Here is a 21,677-nt window from a genome sequence, read left to right as displayed (position 1 = left end):
TTGTTCTTTAGGTGTGATGTAAGTGATCGGTCAAATTATATTGAGATTCTTGGTTATATTTTATATTTTTTGTTTAAGTGCTAACAGTATTACAATTTAGCATTCAAATATACATATTAACACGCTGACCCGTCGGTGTAGGTAAAAGTGTATTTGATACACCACACACTTTTCACCACAAAATTAGGAATGGAAATAAACTTTACATGTACCTACTGTTCGACGTAAACAAAAGATTTTGTAGTAATAATTAGGAGTAGTTCTTATCGCATGATTGTATGATTTGGTTGTCTGACGACAATTCATAAAAAGCATATAAGATGGAATAGACATGCACTTTTCCCAGACGGGATTCGAACTGCGAATCTTAACATATTTATTACCGATTGCACAGACGCCTTCGCTATGCCAATTTGTAAAAATATACAATTTTCTGCAGCTTCTTTAAGCTTATAATGTCAGAGCCCCACTCCAACGATACTATTTCAATATAATTTCAGAATTCCGAGTATAAATTCCAAGTCCTTATAACAACTCGGTCAAACTACGTTCATTTCTGTGCAGGAATTCAGTAAGTGCGCTACAAACTCTACTAACTGAATTAACTATAACAGGATTATTCACAGTAATATTACGTGGACTGTGTTAATAAACGGCATCTTTGATATAGAAGTAATCAGTGGAAATATTTGTTTAATTGATTGTGAGAAAGCGAATGAAAGATTATAGAAAAGCTATGGCAATTTGAATGACTTTGGTCAAAATACATGGGGCGATATTTATTTATTACATCTCTCATGTTATACCCGAAGGTAGGCAAAGGTGTATGATGTACAACTGCTTTTTTTTTTTTGTTGATTTTTTTTTTTTTTTTTTTAAAGACAACTCCCGCACTAAGAATTGCTCTTGTGACGCGGGGACTTTTACAAACATACAAACAACGGACACAAAGCACAACCAGACCCGAAGCAATTATTTGTGGATCGCACAAATAATTGCTCCGTGTGGGAATCGAACCCACGACCTCCCGTTGCAGTGGTATCGGCGTGGCGACCTAAACCACTGCGCCACGGAGACAGTCAAAACTGCGTTTGGATATTTACTATATTAGTGTCTTGTAACAAAGGGCGAGCCTGCTGCCATATACCTGGCTAATAATTGAACTTCGGGCTACTATATGTATATCTTGTCTTAGTCTAGAATAAATACATATAGTCTGTATGCCCCTGTTTAGATAAAATGGCTAGCTACAGTAACGACGATGAAAGACCATATCAATGATCTACTTCGAATATACTATCCGAAAGATAAAAGGACAATTACACGTTTAAAACACAAAACCCTCTTTTGTCTCCTAAGTCGGATAACATACGAAACACGACAACTTACTTTAACGAACGCCTCATAAAATGTACGGAGGTATGGTACTAATGCATGTCAAGAGCAGAAGTGGGCCTATTGCGTTCTCTGAAGGTTTACGCGGAAACTTGGTCCCACGCAAATATTTATGGGTACAACAATCTTGAGGAAGAAAACATGAGTATTTTTTGCTGAGATTTTCTGTTTCTATGAATATCTCTTTAAATATTACGTGGAACAGTGTAGAATTAAAAATACTGCATGGGAAATTTTACTCGGGAGATTGTAAACTATTTATATTATGGATCACCGCTTTATTTACTATCTTTTTTATATTGACTTCTTGATCATACTTATATATTCGGGAAAACTCGTCGCTTAGTAATACATTATAGCATATCCGTTATAAAACAATGTCTATAACACAAAGTAGACAGAAGAGTCATCGCAGATAGCTTATATTGTACGACGGAAGGTCTGATCTGAGTCGTTTATCCTAACTTTATGCCCTTCTTGTTGAACTTGCCCTATAACATCTAATGATTTTGCTAGCATTTTATACTTCCACGTAGTAAAGCTGACAGCATTAAATATTCTCAAACGCAGAAATTAAATTAAATCCGATAATATCGTGTTAATTATATCGCTACTTGCAACAGCAAGCCGCGGCCGCCGCACACGCTCGTCCACCGCAACCATATAAACTATTTGTGGTCACAATAATGGTTACAAAACGCTTCGGTAACAATATAAAACGTAGCGAGCTAATCTGCGGTGCTATGCTGTTAGTCGACAACGGGATTAGTGTTCGAAACTGAAAAACTGTTTTTAGGATTGTTATGTTATTTTTACTACAATCGTCGGTATTGCGTAGCAAGCCTAAGGCGTGATTTTATGGATATGTATGTTATATCCATAAAATCACGCCTTAGGCTTGCTACGCACGTATTCGGTTCGGCACGTTCGGTTCGGCAATATTTATCGTTAAACAAAACTGACTCGACTAGTTTCTTCGGCTTGTACCGATTGAGTTCATCTACACATATTCCGATTAATGCCGAACCGAATATGCTTGTCGTAAGCCTTTCTTCTATATGAGTAGACAGCGGTTTCAGTATTATATCTTCTAAACATTACAGCACCTAACTTGATGTGCTTAGGTCCGGTTTCACTTCTTCTAAGTAACTATCAGAAAACTTTTAGATGGAATTTTGTCAATTGTTTTTATATGTCATGTATTATTATCTAACAGAGTTTATACAACACTTATTAATTAACTGTAAAACTGGCCTTAAGTTGAAAAGGCGCATCAATCGTTCCTACATTATATTCGTTAAACTAAATATAACTATATTATAACTGTATTGTATTAAAATTTTTTGTGTTATGTTTCAGTTGCCTGAGACGCGCGGATATCATCAAAGTGTTCGACGGCAGAGACACCAATGCACCGACTATATCCATGCTGTGCAACGAGCTTACAGGTAATAAATAAAAATCTTCTTTACTGACAATATACAATTACTATCATATTGTAGTTTTGAGGTATAGAAAAAACATATAAATCACCTTAAAACTTAAGGTGTCACGTCCATCTAGTTCACTTCCTAAAAATAAATCAAACAAATGGCACATTTTTAGAAGTCTTTTTGAATTATCACAAATGTGTCAAGATTAGAGTAAGATATAAGTCTGACTGCATTAAATACCAATAATGTGATTAAAAACAAAAGTCACACAGAGGAGAGAAAAAACTAACATTCCATTCATCCAATTTTACTGCTCTCAATTGATAAACAAAAACAGTAGCTCAGATATCTACGTTACGTGTCAGATAGTATCCATCCAATAACCCAGCTCGTAATACAAACAATAGGTACACGTAAAGATAATTACTTTTCATTCAGCTCTACGTCAATTACAAATATTGCATTCACACACCCAAAGCGCAATTATTTTCTGAACTCGTTTTATCATTAACTGGTTTTCGTAATTATTTTTTGGAAAAATGAAGTAACACTTATCTATACATACGTATAAAATGAGATTAAATACAGAAAATTTTGACTTAAATGAAAAGTATCTCCACAAAGTTTATTTTCTATTCAATGTGATTGAATAAAAACAAACAAAAAAATGTGTAATGATTGCTATCGCATCAATCCAATTAATGTTTAACAACTGTGGATTATTTTATTATTTTAGCTTTCAAAATATCTGTTATTCAGATTCCATAATTGTTCGTTTACATTTAGGCTCATCTTTACTATTACCGACAAAATTCATAGAAGCTGGTATTTGTATACAATTCTTAGGCAATAAAAAAATACTTCACAACAGTCAGTTTTCCTATTCATAGTATTTGCATATTCGAATGGAATAAAATATTTTTACATTAAATATATCTTCAATAACAAGAAATACTGAAAGTTTTCCTTCATTTTATCACAACTATAATACGATTGTCGTTTGAAAATCCGTTTGAAGATCTAATTTCACGCGATGCGACGACGCGTGACATTGTATTGCACTCGCCGTGGCAACAATAGATTCTTCGTCTTTTTAATTTCAAACTGCATTCCAAAACCTTGGCTTTAGGTCGTTGCAATTCTATAATTTTATCTCTGTCAGTATATTGCTGTTATTCTTTTTTAATACATTTTTGAAACATTTAATGTACCTCTCTCCGTTACACGTGTAGTTTACATACTGTTACCGTAAGAGAATAAACAAAAAAACCCTTTCTGCATGTTAAGAACAGGACTTTTGTATCTATGCATATGCAATACTTTTTAGTACAACAGTAAACCATGGCATTACAATTTCAAAGAAATCATTTCAAAATATCATACTTTTATAGACTCACGATTTGCCTCGTCGCTATTCTTTTTCTTCGAGTTCTTTTTGATGATTTTAGTAGCTTTATGGATCCATGAGAACAACTTATATGGGATCTCTTACTGACTCTGCACAGACCTTATAACTATCACTCTCAAATGACTTCTACAGAGAACATTCCGTAGATCACTTTATCTATACTTCCTGAAATCTTTAAATGAAAAATACGATAACATAATGAGAAGTTATTTTAGTACGAATCCTTAAATAAAACGATAGCTTAATAGATTACTACGTATGCATTACCCCATTATTCTTGTTAATGGTGCTGGCATGAGACCAAACGGTTAAGGATGCCATAAAAATATAAGGCAACAGTTAAGGACATCGTATTTCTAATCTCCTTGAATGATGGAGACGTGCTTACAAGTTGTCACGTAAATTAGGTTTATCTAACACTCTTTGCATTTAATACAAGCCGTTTAAATGTATTTGATTGGTTAAGGTTACGTGTAACAAACAAACGCTCAAACGCAGAAATGTTCCTCAAATAATAACACTTAATAATCGCAAAATTCTTTTGTCACAATGACGTGATCCGTAGACATCACTTTCAATTGATTCAATTGTGTTTTATTTTAAATTGTTTTCCTACAGTAGATATCGTTATGCTTTGTATAGGGATACAAATGAAATTATTATAATAACAAAGGAATATTTCAAACGCTCTATAAAGTGTTTGCAAAATGTAAAGTTAGGTCATACCCGTACATACGTTCGGCAGCTTGCCATAAAAATGAAAAGCATGAAGAAAATTTTCTAAGCGAGCTCATATCATGGAGGCCTCAAGAGATTATGTGACACAGCTCGTTTGGTAGGGAAATTGCAATATTAGTTCCAAAGGTAGAGGCTATAATCATTTTTTTTTTAATTTTGTCGATCGCTAGCCAGTTTCGATAGTCAATAGTAGGAAGAAATCGCCTCTCTGGCCTAATCCTAAGGAATCGATTTAATCTATCCGAGTATATTCTACTCACAATCGTATCGACTCCGTCACCTCGACGACGTCCAACAGTTCCCTTTTTGAATGAATAATGCCACGTCAAAGCACTGACTTGAGGTAGGGTTGCCTCAGACTATTTATAGAAAAACTAAAGGACTCTACACGCGCGAGCAATTAAGGTGAAATAAATATTGATTTTATATAAAAAAGTAGCCTATGTTTAACGCTGATCTTCAGTGACAAACGATTCAGGGGTTTTGACATGAAAGCGGAACATATAGATAGACTTTAGCATTTGTAATAAATATGTACATATATATTTGTACTGCCTAATATTTACTTGTGAGAGACACATAAATATTATTTGTAGAAAAGGCAGCTAAATGTATGGACTTAATATTTAATATTACATTTTAGCGTTTCTGGTTCATACGTTTAGAAAATGTTCACTGTTATTTCATCTTAGTATTGTTTAATTTAACTTAAAAAATACTTAGCTAATTATAGCTTACCTAAGTATCTTTTATTTAAATTATGTTCTTATTTAAAAAATCTACTTAGTAGTAAAGACCTTTGCAATTAATAAATACGTATTTAATAGTTTATGTCGCATTATAATGTTACCTTAATTTAAGAGTACGTAGTTGTTAAGCCGTATTACCAAAAGTCGAAGCTATTCTTAGACATCCTTGCACATAACCTACTCGCTTCAGTTGCGCAGTGCCGTGAATGCCGTGATTCCTTCCCCGTCTGCCTAATTTACAGGTTTTATGTATTCAAACAATGGTGTTCCTTTCTTTGAAGAAGACTATAGTAAAATACCCTTTGTTTTAAATATGAAAGGTAATTAATCTTGTGAAACTGTACAGGTAATGTTGTCGAATATTGAAAGCTAATATCTCCTGCAAACAATATTAAAGAATTTATCGAGGTAAGAAACTAAATCTATATACTAATATTATAAAGCTGAAGAGTTTGTTTGTTTGTTTGTTTGTTTGAACGCGCTAATCTCAGGAACTACCAATAGACCATTTATCGAGGAAGGCTTTAGGCTATATAACATCACGCTACGGCCATTAAGAGCGGAGTAGCAACGAAAAATGTTACAAAAACGGGGAATTTTTTTTTCATTCTTTCTTATGTGACGCAAGCGAAGTTGCGCGGGTCAGCTAGTTCTTTATACATATGTAACGACTGTTATATCCGATAGTGTAGACGAAGACGTGTATGAAATAAACCTACGTTTTGTCATTACCAATTAAGTGTCATATAGAGAATTCTGCCATGTACAGGTACATTACCAAACTCCTTGCTAATATCGAAAATTATTCTAATATAAATTCAAATATAGCCGAGTGGTCGCAGGTTTGAACCCGGGGCAACACACCAGTGACTTTTCGAAGTAATGTGTATTAGAATGAACCATCACTTGCTCTAACGGTGAAAGAAAACATCGTGATTGAAGGTATGCAAAGTCAAAGTCCCCAACCCGCACTTGGCCAGTGTGGTGGACTCAAGGCCTGACCCTTGCCTAGCAGTGGGACAGTAACGGGTTAAAATTAAAAAGAAAATAATAATAAAATAGACCAATACTACTTTACTCGATCCGGGAACACACTAAATACACACAGTCCTATAATAATGTCCTCCTAGCCGATATACGGCTACGGCGGTCAGTTTCATTGAAACTGGCCATCTGTGCAGGACTTTGTTTATAGTGTCCAAGTGTGTGCACAATACACAGGTACACTCTCTATTCCATCACTCTCAAAGTCTGGTGGGACGGATAACCGACACGACCAGAGAGATGTCAGGCGCAGGACCGACGGCTTTACGTGCTCTCCGAGGCACGGAGGTCTTCGACCTCAACTTCCCAACTCCGGGCAATCTCTAAGAAATTCTTAACAGAAAATCTCAGAAAAGACTTTTTGGCCCGACCCAGGATTCGAACCCGAGACCTCTCGCACAGCAGCCGCATATACTACCGACCGCGCCACAGAGGCAGTTAAATAGTCATATATTATTATACTATCACTAAGACTTAATTAAACATTATTTCATTATCTCGATAAATTAAACAGATTATACTAATTAAATGTATTTACTATATCAACTACTATCGACAACATTTGCAATTATACAAGACCTTGACCGTTTGAAACAGTTATCTTAGCAATTAATTTGTAGTCAAGTAATCATAACATTGCGTGATTAACACTTCGTTATATTGCATGAGGTAAGACACTAATAATAATAATATACAGATAAATCTATATATTCAATCTATTCTAAATTTCGTAAGCCGGTTTTGTTTCATAGCTGCGCCCTCATAAAGCCGTATAAATGTCGATGGCCAATATAAAAAAAATAGTACCCAGTTTTTTTTATTAACAATTTTATGAAATAAAACTTAAGGCTACTGTCTGGAGTTTATGAAAAAAAACATTAACTACATGATAACCCCAAATGGTAGCTTTAAGTTAATATTTTAAGCCCTTCAAACATACCACGAAGCTACCCTATACAAGGTCACAATCAGACAAAGAAATATTAGCCGTAAGGTCAGAGAAACCTATACGAATTATTGAGTATCCACAATACATAAGTAATAAGACAGTCATACATTTATGTTTGTATAGGTCCTAATCCGATGTTCTTATTCCCTTTCATTAAGCTTTTTTCTGTTCCGAATTTACTCAACCCAAAAGTCAGTAACAATGGTTTGGGATCAACTTAGTCGGTTCATCTTTTCAATACCCCCTCTCAAAAACCCTTAGCAACAATAGAACAGCCTCGAAGTTATTCAGAACATGTTACGTACAGCTGTTTCCGTCTACAACGCAGGAACTGACGTACAAGAGAATTTCGCATCTCAAATTTCGATGTCTTTGATGCCGAATCTGGTAAATCTTTACGTAACGTGCGTTTTTGGGAATCAACACTGATCTTTTGTTGTGCTTGCTGAGAAATTGGAATTACGTGTTTAGCATAAAATCAATAGGAGAGTTGACGATTTTCAGTGCGACTCCGGGTTGTAATTTCTGTAAATAAACTAGAGCTTTATTTTGATTTTTATTTGATTTTCATATTTTATATTTACAGAGTTACCAAAAGGCAAACCACAGATTTTTTCATAATTTATAGGAGTGCCATACCAACTGCCGTAGAATTAGAAAATTCTGCGATTTGTGATAGATCAATTAGACAATCTTGATGCACTATATACTTACTTTGTTTTTACGAAACCTTAAAGGTTAATTTTGTTCCAGGATACGAGGTGCTGTCAACAGGACCGGCGCTGCTGATCCAGTTCACGGCCAACTCCGCAACGCCGGGACAAGGGTTTGCAGCTACGTTCCTCTTTCAGCCACCTCCAGATTCCACCGCTGCTGGTTTGTATGACCTAATATGAGATTGTAAAGTAAAAGGTAATAGACTAAATATGGAAATAATTCAGGCTTGGTCAAAATTAAAGGTATAAAGGACCTAACAACGGTAGGTAACTAGCAACAGTAAGAAAACGATGTTTCAATAATTTTATGTATTTGTTAGATAAATAATCTTGTTAATTCCCGCGTACATCCGTCAATACTTTAAGCATTCATTATAATACTGCAATAAGGAATATGGCGAGTAAACCTATGATTAACTAAACGCCTGACTTTAATTCCGAACTATTAAGAACTAGCTTTAATCCAAGAAATTTTGCATAGAAAATGATATTATAATTTCATCCAAGAAATTCTTCGACCAACTCCCCTTTGTATAGTAAGTGAAGAAAGAATTTCTACTTTATACATTCAGTGGAATTGGAGTGAAATTGTGACCAGCGCGTTGTAATAAGCGTCGGATCCAGTTAAATTGCGAGTGCCGCTAACATTATATGAATAGAAATGTTGGCGGAAGTCCAGCCCACCTGAGGTGTTTGCTTATTTGGAGAACGTATCTAGGAAATTACACACTAGAGATAGCAGAAAACGTTAGACTCTATTTAGCGTTTAATTTTAAAACTAAAATTGTTAAACTATCTATTCGTTTAATGCTTCTCAAGTGATTTTCAAAATCACGCACAGAAATAAAAACACTGTTTGTTTAGAGTCGAGACTAAAGCACTAGCTTTAAAAAGTTTGGATTCAACGCCATCTAGCGGAATTTTCCCAAAATGCTTAATGACACAGTGGTGCAGAAGCTGAAAATTTTCTCTGTATGAGCCAAATAGGATTGCACGAACGTAGAAGTCTTCATACTGAAAACACAGAGGGCGCTATACGCAAAATTGCTAAACTATACTATTTGTTACAGATTCAGATCGACTACTTAAGCTGAGTTTTGGAAAAGCTTTCGAGTCTCTTGGGCCCGAAGTAAGCGCCACAAGTAAGTAGAACCTTCTTTGCTATTATTAATTCAGCGGTGTTCAATATTTGATAGGTAACTGCGTGCAAACAGCGCACCTACGTAAAATAGGCAGCTATCTAATCTTGTACCGTGAACAGTTTTATGTTAGCAACCTCCAGTATTTTCTTTAGGTGTTATTCATTATGTACCCAAAGAGCGTCTTTAAAGACTCATTTTATCAAGGAGCATTTAGCAATTTTGAAACTGTTAGGCAGTCAGTAGCAAGTTTGAAACATACTATTGAAATGTTTTGCGTTTTGCTCACCAATTGCAAGATCGCCAATTTAGGTATATACTGGAAGATTAGAAAAAGAAGAGCCATTTTCAGCTTGTCGTTTGATGAAAACTGTATGTACTGTAATGGGTAAGTATTATAATTATGATTATGAAACATATTTACAACAAAACCTCGCTCCTCCAAGTTTTATTTCTCAAACCGAAAAACAATACACTTGAAACAAATGTAAGGCTAAAATTTCTTCTTTAGTTAGTAACCACAAAATCGGTAACACTTTAAGAGTTTTATAGGATCCCATTGGCTACTATCGGCCTCTTTAGGATCTAATAAAAAAGGTATTACTACAAAAGTGGTCTGCTGTGAATAAGCCAGACTTTACGAACTGATTAGGTACTTTTTTTGGTTACGAGTTACCTTGGAACATGTTGTTAAACAAAGTGACTATCGATCATCTGAAGAAAGCAAACGCACAATTCATCAAAAATAAATGAGAATAATGATGGTCAGTGGTAGTTTATGATTTCAAAATTTTGTCATTCTAATTAATTACTAACAATTATGATACCCAAAATCAAGAACGTTTTTAACGGCGAACAAGGCAAAGCAAGTTTTACTCAAAACCCTTACCTAATTATAAAACTAAGCACTCATGATTCAAAAGCGCTACTCGCAGAAACTCACAACATTTCTTCCGTCATATAAAACTAAAAGAAACTGAACATTTCTTAAATAAGTAACTGGTTCCGTGTTAAGTGAGTCTTCATAATTATCGCTGCGAAGAGCACGGCTACAAATAAAGTTTGTACAGTCATGAGCACAGGTATGGGATACACTATAAATAAATATGCGAGAGCTAAATAACCGTAAAGATACCATGGTAAAATGTTTAGGCGAGCAAAATATTGCCGTCTTTCTTAAACTTACTTTTTATTTTTTATGGCAAGATAATTTAATATTTGTAGGGATTGACTATTTTACAGAAATAAATACAGACTAATTATTATTTAATTCTACAACCAACAAAATAAACAATACAAAAGACCTTCGTTCGGATACTAAACTTTTTGTGTTTCTTGTTCGAATGCATCAAAAATTTAACTAGAACATCAGATAACTTGATGTTTTCGATCTTAAACATTGCGTTCAAAAATGTGTTGCTTTCATTTTGCTCATAACTGTACAAGAAACAAGTGGAATAAAGCTGGAACTAAAAGGTATCTTGCACATTCGGAGCGTCTTTTACAAGTTGTGTTTCGATCCTTGATGTTTTAGTTTAATGAACTGTTTACTATGAACTGTGATACTGATATTTTCGTTAGAGTTTGCTGGTAACTTTTAGCTTTTGGCTGAATTTTAACTTCTACTTCATATACAAAAATGTTATTACATGTAAATTTATTATGGTTGAAAATAATATCATAAAGGTTTTTGCCAGCTCTAATTGAAGGACTGGCTTTAACTTCTCAACTAGCGAGATCAAACTGAATCTTTCATAATCTATACTTTAGATTACGAATTATTCAATGATGGTTTAGTTTCTCCGAATAATTGATACCTCAGAGTCTAAAGTATCAATATTTTAATAAAATAAACAAAAAATGGTCTGACTTGAATTTAAGATATGATTACTATTGGCAACCTTCATTCCTGGTCACTTGCTTAAAAAATACAGTTATGGAGTTTCCTCCATAACTGTATTTTTTGCGCATTATTTAATTGCGGATAAAGATTTTAGTTAAACAAAGCACTTTTGATTCGAGATTAATGTGTAGAGTATTTTTGCAAGTGAGAGTAATTTTACGCTCTAACACAAGCTTCCACGTGAAACGATAATCGTACAAAGGCTAGGTTGGATTAATTGTACCAGCAAAGCCAATTGTATGGCTGCTGCAAGCTGCTTTTAACTCAATTGAAATTGGCTTTCTAGTAATTGTTACATTAGTCTATTAGTAAGAGCTTTTTCAAAGCGCAGCTGCAATCTGTTACAAATAAATTTTGTTTGAATGGAATGTATAGAAAAATTATCATGACCATCACAATTTTGTGTTCTGAAGTCATTGACTTCAGAACACAATCATAGTCAACGCACCTTTATATATAATTACGTGATAATACGTACATACATATAAGTATACATATTATTATTTACATAGAGTATTGCTAATAAGCATCTATTGCATTCATAAAACACGCCCATAGGAGCATTCTTGAACCAAAATAATGTTAGCGACATAAACGAAACTAATCACAGATTTTGGTTTTATTAAACTATATCATTTTTTATAGTCACATAATTTCCGCACTACATGGTTGTAAGGGTGATGACATTTCAAACATCCAGTTCAAATACCAGTGTCACATATCAATCACTCTAATATTCCGACGATTTCATAAATAAGGATTCCCGAGTTCTTCAGACGATATCAATAAGTGTGTGAAAATTTTGCAATAGGATGGAAAATTACAATATATGCCGTAGTAGAATTATAAAGATAGATTTGATGAAAAATATAGAAATATGAGAACTACACACCAACTACTGAGTGTTACATAACGATGAATTGTTTGTAACGCAAGAATTGTTTATAGTAGGATACGAAAATTAACGCGAAATAAAGCATTTTACCTTTGAATGCCTGATACCAGACAGATCAATGTAACATGCGTTGAAGGCATTCGAAGATAAAATTGTTCGCATTAAGTGTCCCATGATATAAACATGCAAGGTAAAAGTTTATAAGTTAAGACTAGATTTGTAATAAAAAACAAAATATTATTCAATAAAATTTCTCACGAGAAATGCTTTGCTTGTCCGAAAAATTCATAGGAGCATATCCTCTAGATAAAAGTCCAGGTAATTCTCAATTCCCAACGAATAAACATGAGCGTGTGACGTCAGAACTGGAAATGCAACTCCGAATACTTCTGTGCAAGTAACTGCGGTGCATGAAGTATACATAGCTTTAATAAATAATCAAACGGGCTGCAGTGGTCGTACTATCTCACACCCGGAATGGAGGCCAAGGATTTGTGGCACAACAAAATGTTTGAATTTTTAAAATGGACACTTTTAGATTTTCAAATTTAAGTTCGGATTTGGATTAGTGAGTGGTATAGATACTGACGTTCGCGATATAGCATTCGGTTTTTCGATTTGTGAATATTTTAACTAGTTTGCGGTTTAAGTATGTAGAGAAGCGATAGTAGCTATCGATAAATTTTGTATGAAAACTGATACGCTACAGCAATACTAATTGCTAGCATGGTAATACAGCACTACAGAGATCGAAGTCTAGAGCTTAAAATCTAGGCTTTTTTAAATTTCATTTGGCTTTTCGGTATTGAATAATGAAATAAAGTCAAAAACATATAAATATTGTATTTCCGCGGAGCGTATTATTACACAAAACTAAGCAATAATTTTCTTTGTTTCGTTAACTGTATATCGTTTTATTCCCCATTAGTTGAAAAAAGATACTAAAATACCAAGTCCTCCGTCAAACGAGTGTTGTCATAATTAAATTAAAATTTCGACGCGACTTGCCTCGGGGGAACACGACTAAACACACACTGCAGACTCCGTATAATGGGAATAGCGAGGAATTTAGAAAACTCTATGTATTATGTTTAAAATGCAGGTAATGTTTACTGTTTAGTTTCAAATATGTTCTAAAATATTAAATGCTCAATTTACTCATTGCTAAAATACTTTTTGACTTCTAACACTGAACTTGTCCTCTCCTTTTACTGAGTGTAGCTGTAGTGAAAGAGACTCCATATTTATACTATCGTGGATTTTACGTCGAGCATTTATTATATTTGAAATTCCTTAAAATAATTAGTTCCTTTTCAATGCGCTAAATCCTTAATGAAATTGTAAAACGCAATTCTATCAGCTCATAGTCTCTTTATTTAAATTATATTCTAATTAGCAATTTGTTCTAAGAATTTTGTAAAGTCAATGGTAATAGATTTTTCTCTCACAATTTTCTTTGAAGTAAGATATTAAAGAAATCTTCAGTGAAATGTCTGAGCTACTCTCCGGGATTTGAACTCTGAAGCCACCTGGGTTTTCGACTAATCTTTTGAAATCTGTTCTTTTGTTTTGCTCTTATATTTGTCTGGTTTTCTAGTATGACAAGTCATTGTTATTGTTGCGATGTTACGAGTGAAATGCCCTCTAGGATTGGTGTAAAATAAATTTATGAAACTTAAGTGTCATTGAACTATAATAACGCATTTTATAGTTTGTTTGTTCTTTTCAATATAAAGTTTTCATTTATAAATTGGCAATAAGCTCGCCCCCTACTACATGGTAGCACCCTTGTTAATGGCGAAACGTTGATGTATTTCATACACCTCTGCCTAAATCTTCGGGTATAACCAATGTGATATTACGTATGCAGTATGTGTGTATATTTATTTAATCAGGATTTACTTATATTTATAATCAGGCTTGCTTTAGGCATGTATTTATGGAACAATCAAAGAAATACACTGTTTACCATTGATATCGCTTCAAATTATTTTCATCGGTAAGCATAACATTGCCGTAACACAAAACTTATCACGAGATACATACATAATACATATGAATTTATATAATAATAAAATCCGGAAATAACTAGTTATTCGTCTTCATTTGTGTTATCCGCCCACTGATTAATATATCTGTTATGTTCCGTATTCGTAGTGTTGTGATACGTATCCGAAAAGTAGCCGAGTATGAGGATTAATTAGATTATATACTTTTATGTCGAAGTTCGTAATGTATTTTTAGAAATGCAATAACAGTTCTCTATTTGATGTTATTCAAAGCTTTTTCGAGATATGTAGAATAGTAAATAGTGCAATTATAAGTTGAAATTCACATTACAATACAAAGTTTCGAAACGGCGATTGACATATGGACGACCTTACACAATATTTTTTGTAACAGCAATATTTATTTTATAATTTTGCCTTAAAAATCACAAAATCACAAGATTATTGAAGTGGTGGTTTCGTGAAATCTTGTATTTAAAAATACTATAACGAATTGCAGCCCATTTTAGTTAATTTAAAACGTAGAAAAAAATGTAGAGAGCTTCAATTTGTATCTTATTTTTAATAGAAAACAAACAAAAAACAGGAGCTTAAATCAACCATCAAATGTGTAACAAAACATACATGCAGTACGTTTTATAAAGGGTTAAGAAGATATAACAGCGCCCGTGAACCTCAAGCAGAATAACGATTATTACCGGACAGACTGTAATCGGCTTTTCCTCGTTAAGATCTTTAGCGACCCGGAAATTGAATATCGTATGGAACGAACATAATTATAACGTTTTTGTTTATAAAGTTATCTTAAAGTAGACTGTTTTTGGTGAGTATATTTTTTTCATGTTGAATATTAATTAATCCTATCCTACTAATAATATAAATGCGAAAGGTTATGAGTATGTATGGATGTTTGTTACTCTTTCACGCAAATACTACTGAATCGATAACGAAGAAATTGGGTATCTAGGTAGCTGAAGACCCAGAATAACACATAGGCTTCTTTTTATCTCGTAGTTCCCGAGGGATCAGGATTTCCACGGGAAGAGTTTCCAAGCGGACGAAGTCGCGGGCGGCCTCAAGTGATAAATAAGTATGAATGGATATTGTTATCAGTATTTGAAATAACATTACGGTGAATATAGGTAGAGCTTAACAAGTTAAACTTTTGTTTTAAATAATGTTTTTGAATATCCCTTGCCACATTTCAACTAAATTTAAGCGTGTAACTGATACAAATAAATATAAATTAGAATTATTTTGAATAGTAATATTATTAAAATTATGCATTCTCTAATATGCAAGTTTACCCGTTTTAGAAACCAGCAATCAATATTGAATTAGTTACTGTTTTTATTTGCATTAACATAATAGTTTATACAGCAGCCGTTGTGGTATAAATAATAACGAATTTTGTGCTCCAATTTTGTTGAAATGATTCCTTTCAATTACAATTGTAGGTCAATTAATAATGGTTCAATTAAAACGGCTAATTATCTGTCGGTAGCATTAAATGAGGAGAATTTTATTGCAGTTAATAACAAAGTGACATTGTTCAGTGGAAGTAATACTGTTTATTGTTGCAGAGACCAACGTAATTATGTGAAACGATACTTACGTGGAGCGGTTTTGTTGCAAATTATAAAAGGTTATTTATAACCTTTATCTTAAATTTACTTTCTCATATTGATGTCCTGAACACTTTTTTTGTGTAAGGGCTAAAAGACTAAACTATAAACTCCCGGCAAAATAAAGGCAGCCTTGTAATGACCTTCAAGACTTCCAAATATTCACTAATTAACATACTTACTATTTAGCAAAGACATTTTTTAAGACCTTTCCGTTTCTATGCTTTTAAACAATATCAAGACAAGTACTTCTATTTTCAAAAAAATCAACCAAGTTCTTTACAGTGGCTATTTTTATCCGAAAAATCTAAGACGCGTCACTAGACCACATAACAAGAGATATCACAGCCAACACTTTACTTTGTTCTATTTACCATTTCGTACATAAAACGGAACATCTGACTGTCGGTCCGTTTACGACCAACAGATCCTATTTTTATTATTCGGAATCTTTTACGAAACCACAATATATGTATCAAGGCTGGTTTTGCTTTATTACCTACTTGAAAGTTTCTAGAAAAGTTTACAACTCCAGAGAAACATTTTGCTCATACAGTTTTCAACTTCGAAGACGGCAAATTAAGTCATTTTCCAAGTGTAAACGAGTACTTCTTTGAAACAAGAATTAACTTGCGCTGTGGAGTAGGCGAAGCCTAAATATGGAGTGCAACATAAAGTAAATATTTTTTTTAATTAAGTTGTAAAATTCTCACTTACTCTAATATAAACCTGGAGAATTTTATGTGATTAAACTACCTCTTGGACTGATTTTTTGAAACGATGTAAGCTATATTAATTGAAAAAGCCATCTACAATCTGAGACAGCGAAATTATCACCATAAAAACAAAAGTACATAGAAATTTGTTATTGATGGTAATAGCAAAAAAACCATCAATACCTAGCAAACATACATAGGTATATCACAGTAATTTCAATGCAAAATCAAGCCCTAGAGAACTACAACCAAACACGTTCCCAAAAAGATACGCAACAATACTGAAACCTAAACAAACTGAAAACTAGGTACGAACTACAAATCAAACAACACGCCATTGTTTTTTGAAAAACTCTTCCACCTCTAGTAATTATAACTGAAGTTGTAACAACTGTTAACACAATCATAATGTTGGCATGTTTTGTTAGCAAAAACTAGCGCATAGCAATCGCGACTTGTTGACAAAAGTTCCCGTACGGCAAAGCCACGTACACAATCACGATTTGTTACTCTGAACTTTGAATGTTTAAACAAAATGGAAATTGTTATGTTTGTTTTCGTTTGCTGTTATTAACTATGTTATTTTACTGATTGATTATTAGTTTCTAGGCGATTAAGTGCCGGTTTTTTGCATTGTCAGTTAATGTGTGCCATGTATAGCTTTAACAATTCGACTCTGATTGTGTGTAAAGCTACGGAGATTAAAAAAACGAGACGACAAAATGATTTGTCAAATAAACCATTGTACCTAATTACAGGGTGATTTTTTATTACAATCATTATTAACCCACATTCATCTATTGCAAACGATTGAAGTTCATTCATAAAACAACTAACAACTGGTTAAACGTCAAGGATCTGCTATGCAATGCAACTGTCAGACTACAAAGGTCAAGATATTTCGAGAAATTATCTTGGGAACTAGATAGGAATCTAGTACAGATAGTTTAAACCAGGTCATATGGAAAACAAAGAGAGGGTTCTCTGAGTCTAAGCGATTTTCGATATTAAGCCTACATTAAAAGCGGACGAAAATTATGGCGTAGTGATTGGGACGTAGGTTCCATTTATATTCACAACGTGTGTATGATCTGTGAAGTACTTAAATTGCTACATTTATATATCATGCCTGTTATACCAGGAAGTGTAGGTAGAGTTGTAATATATCCACGTTTCTTCGTTAACAATATCAGTCCGATGTAATAGGGCGAGTAATAATTCTGAATATACCTTGTGCCCCTTGTTTTAATGTATAAAAGTCTTCGTATCGAAAAATTCATTATTGTTCGGGACTTCTTTAAAAAAACCTTTGGTGATGGTTGTTCTAATCGTAATAATAGCTTACATGCTTAGAAGTATATCTTCGTAAATAGTAACATAATATACAACAGTAGCAACAGTGGAAGTTTGTTAGAACCGTTTGAGATACTCTTACAAAGGAACGTCTGATCTCGACAGGTCATGCAAAACTAACTCGCCAACTTGAGAAATGTTCCTCGAAAGATATTTTACTAGCAGTGCCAATTTATACCGGACACAATGAATATCATACAGTCACTTACATTTTGAAACGGAGAAACGTATGTTTTCTTTACATGGTTTTGATATACAATCATCAGTTTTTATGAATCTATTATTCGATTTTAGAAATAGGTCTATCAGCTATCGTCTTAATGATTAAGTAAGTCAAAGAATTGAAGATTTTCTGACACTACTAAGTTAAACTAATTTCCACATAATATTGGTTTCCTGAATTCGCAGAAATACGTGTACTTATTTTTCATTAACAAGAGGCCATTTACGACGAAAAAAACAATATTCAAAGGTTCTTACCTCATTTCTCCGTTCTTATACGTTTAATTTTGACGACAAAATAAATGCAAAAATGAGGAGCTTTGGATTACATTCGCGGTGTGATGGGCGGAAAACTAATTCCCACATTGTGGAAATTTTGTACATGATCTTAGATAGTCATTCGATTTTAAAAAAGTAAAATACTGTTTATACTAAACTAGTTGACCCGCGCAACTTCGCTTGCGTCACATAAGAGAATCATAATTTTCCCCGTTTTTGTAACATTTTTCACTGGTACTCTGCTCCTATTAGTCGTAGCGTGATGATATATAGCCTGTAGCCTTCCTCGATAAATAGGCTATCTAACACTGAAAGAATTTTTCAAATTGGACCAGTAGTTCCCGAGATTAGCGCGTTCAAACAAACAAACAAACAAACAATCAAACAAACAAACTCTTCAGCTTTATAATATTAGTATAGATACACAGAAAATTACATAGTTATTCTGCCTACAAAAAGTTAGAAATAAAACACTAAGATCTCTTCTCTAGTTAACAAAGCATTTGTTCTTTACATTAAAATACTCTTAACAATTAAGACAAGGCACAGACAGATAGCCAGATTCAGATTCCAAATTAATTACGACAAACTTCAATTTCACGAACTGTTTACTCCAACTTTTAAAGACTTATAAGTCTGAAAATAAATTGAAATTACTTTCAAAGCAACGACAAAGTTAGAACTTACAACTTAGGTAATATTAGACCTCAGTCAATAACTTATCCCTAGATAAAAACAAGTTGAACTCTTAATCATAAAGTTTTGTTTGGCTACGGCTGCCAAAATTGCCTTAAGCCAAACTTGGTTTAACCCTACGCGTATTTTTGGAACGGTTCGGTTGAATATGGAAAAATACAGTTCACGTGAAACATGAAAATTGAGCTTGCAATATTTTGTTTTATTCAAAAGTGACGAATGTTATGTGGAATCAACTGCACATTTCGATTTCGATTGGATAACCGCACAATGAATAGATATGAATCTCAATCAGAAGTCATTCGATGGTACAAGCCTGGAGGCTCTGCAGCTGACATTTATTGCCGTTTTCCGTGTGTCATATTCTCTTAACCGCTGCATTTCAATTAAGTGTATTTCGGATGAAGAGAACCGCAAAATTCACGTCTTAATCCTCACTGCAGTGTTTTTGGAAGTCTGACAGCTCTAGAACACTTTATAATTCGTGCAATACATTTGACTATAAGCCAAATTCGAGTCTTTAGGGTAAAGATCAGTAAAAACTCTATCGAGTCATTTTGTTTTTTATCCAAAAACTTTATTTTGAATGCAGGTCACTGTAAGTAAAAGACTCAAAAGAAACCTTTAATACAAGAATATTTCTTTGTGGGACAAAACGCACGTTGCATTTTTCAAAGATGTCGTTCCAAAGACTTTTTCATTACACAATTAACGCTGTCTTTTGATCAAGCCTGTACCTAAGTATAATTTCCAGGTACTTCATCTTCAAGTAAAAGACTTAGTTTAAAGCAACTAAAAAGCTTATTATTGTCCGTGAAGTAAAAGAAAATGCTTCTGGAACTTTCTCCGAGGTAATATTTTTGCAAGATAATTTATGTTACCGTACAATTTTAATTGGACTTACTTTCAAGTAATTTTGAGAAGAATAAAATATTTAATTTTGATTACAAAGTTTCTTTTTATAATTAAAACCATTAGAAAAATTAACTGTAACTAATTTCGTTAAAGCTCTAGAGATTGTTTCATCAAAATTGTATATATATATTAAGTTAGTAATTCAATGACGAATAGTGAAACACTTTCAGTTTTTAAATGAACGAGATCTTAATTTGATTCACTCATTTGCACAACCAATCCATTTACTCCGACTAGCTATTTTGAAATTAAATCTAAATCAAAACTGACAAGAGCGGCCTCTCTCTTATAGAGAACGATTATGAGTTAAATACCAACAAATTAGTACAATACTTAAGTTTTAACTTTTAAAGTGGCCTTGGTTTATGGTTTTTCTGCCTCTTAAATTGTATGATATGAATTAGAAACTACTATTCTCTTTTAATCATACTCTGAAACTTCGACTTTTCACCCGCATATATGTATATAATCACGGATTTTTAGCCAGAGATAAAAAACAGTGATTAAAATACTATATTTTTAAAACAATGTTACCGTATTTTTAACATCGTTACACTGTTCCAAACTCATAATATCCTAGTACCCTAGTTATTAAGAATTGAGATAAACTTGCTAGCAATTATCTGAACGTAGCGCACATCATTAAGTTTTTCAACCAATACCAAAGAAGTAATTAATGCTTATTGCTCTCAATAGAATTCTGCTCCTTTTTGTATTGAACGATTGAAAAGTGCTTTTAATTACTCAATGGAATGAAACGTATGTAATTCTGAATGCAAAAGGCTATAATGAAAAAGGTATATGTAATTGAAAAACCTTTTTCGTGTAGTATAATGTGAAGAAACGAGGAAGTGAGTAATAAATCAGTATTTTGCGTAAGTCCGAATAGAGTACGGGTAGAAATGGTAAATAAACAGAGAAGAAGTTGGTATAAATCAATCAAAACTGTTTGTAACTGTCCTTCTCATGTATATGTTGATATTCGATTAACATAAACTGCAAGGATGATTTGAAGCACGAGATACCGTCAATGCTTTTGGGATTTATCATAATATACCGCTGGTTCCTAGCCTTGTAAGTATGATAGAAAATTAGTAGGTTAACACATATATAGCTTATGAAATTTACCAACACTCTGACTGACTGAGTATTTATTTGTCGAGAATGCACGAAGTCAAATATTTGACTTTGTAGCCCCTATCATTTCACTTGCTAATTAATAGGGGTTTGCACAACCTCATTACATTTAGGAAGAGCTTTAAAGCAATTTGAACGGAGAATACAATTGTTTATATCGTCAAATGTCAACCAACTTAGGCTTCGACTTGGGCCTAAATTAGACAATATTTTGGTCAGTTTTGATGGGAAGCGACGCGCATTGAGCGATATGATTCCGCAAATTTATTGTGCAATAACCTTGCAGGTGTAAAGACGGACTTAGTTGCGATAGGACAAGATTCATTTGGTTATTCCATACAAATGAAATGCCTAAA

General features: G+C 33.4%; 1 protein-coding gene across 2 annotated transcripts in view; it reads left to right on the top strand.

Annotated features, from left to right (window-relative positions):
- The window catches only part of Sol1, a 384,779-nt gene that overhangs the window by 275,898 nt on the left and 87,204 nt on the right, over positions 1-21,677 (top strand). For both annotated transcript variants that reach the window (XM_076119660.1, XM_076119661.1), the window contains exons 8-10: positions 2,755-2,843; positions 8,470-8,592; positions 9,503-9,574. In XM_076119660.1, coding sequence (XP_075975775.1) covers positions 2,755-2,843; positions 8,470-8,592; positions 9,503-9,574 — 284 coding nt within the window. The remainder of the gene's footprint in view (positions 1-2,754; positions 2,844-8,469; positions 8,593-9,502; positions 9,575-21,677) is intronic.

The sequence above is a fragment of the Anticarsia gemmatalis genome, chromosome 11, assembly GCF_050436995.1.
Source record: "Anticarsia gemmatalis isolate Benzon Research Colony breed Stoneville strain chromosome 11, ilAntGemm2 primary, whole genome shotgun sequence".
Lineage (NCBI taxonomy): Eukaryota > Metazoa > Arthropoda > Insecta > Lepidoptera > Erebidae > Anticarsia > Anticarsia gemmatalis.
This window is presented reverse-complemented; position numbering and strand designations above follow the sequence as displayed.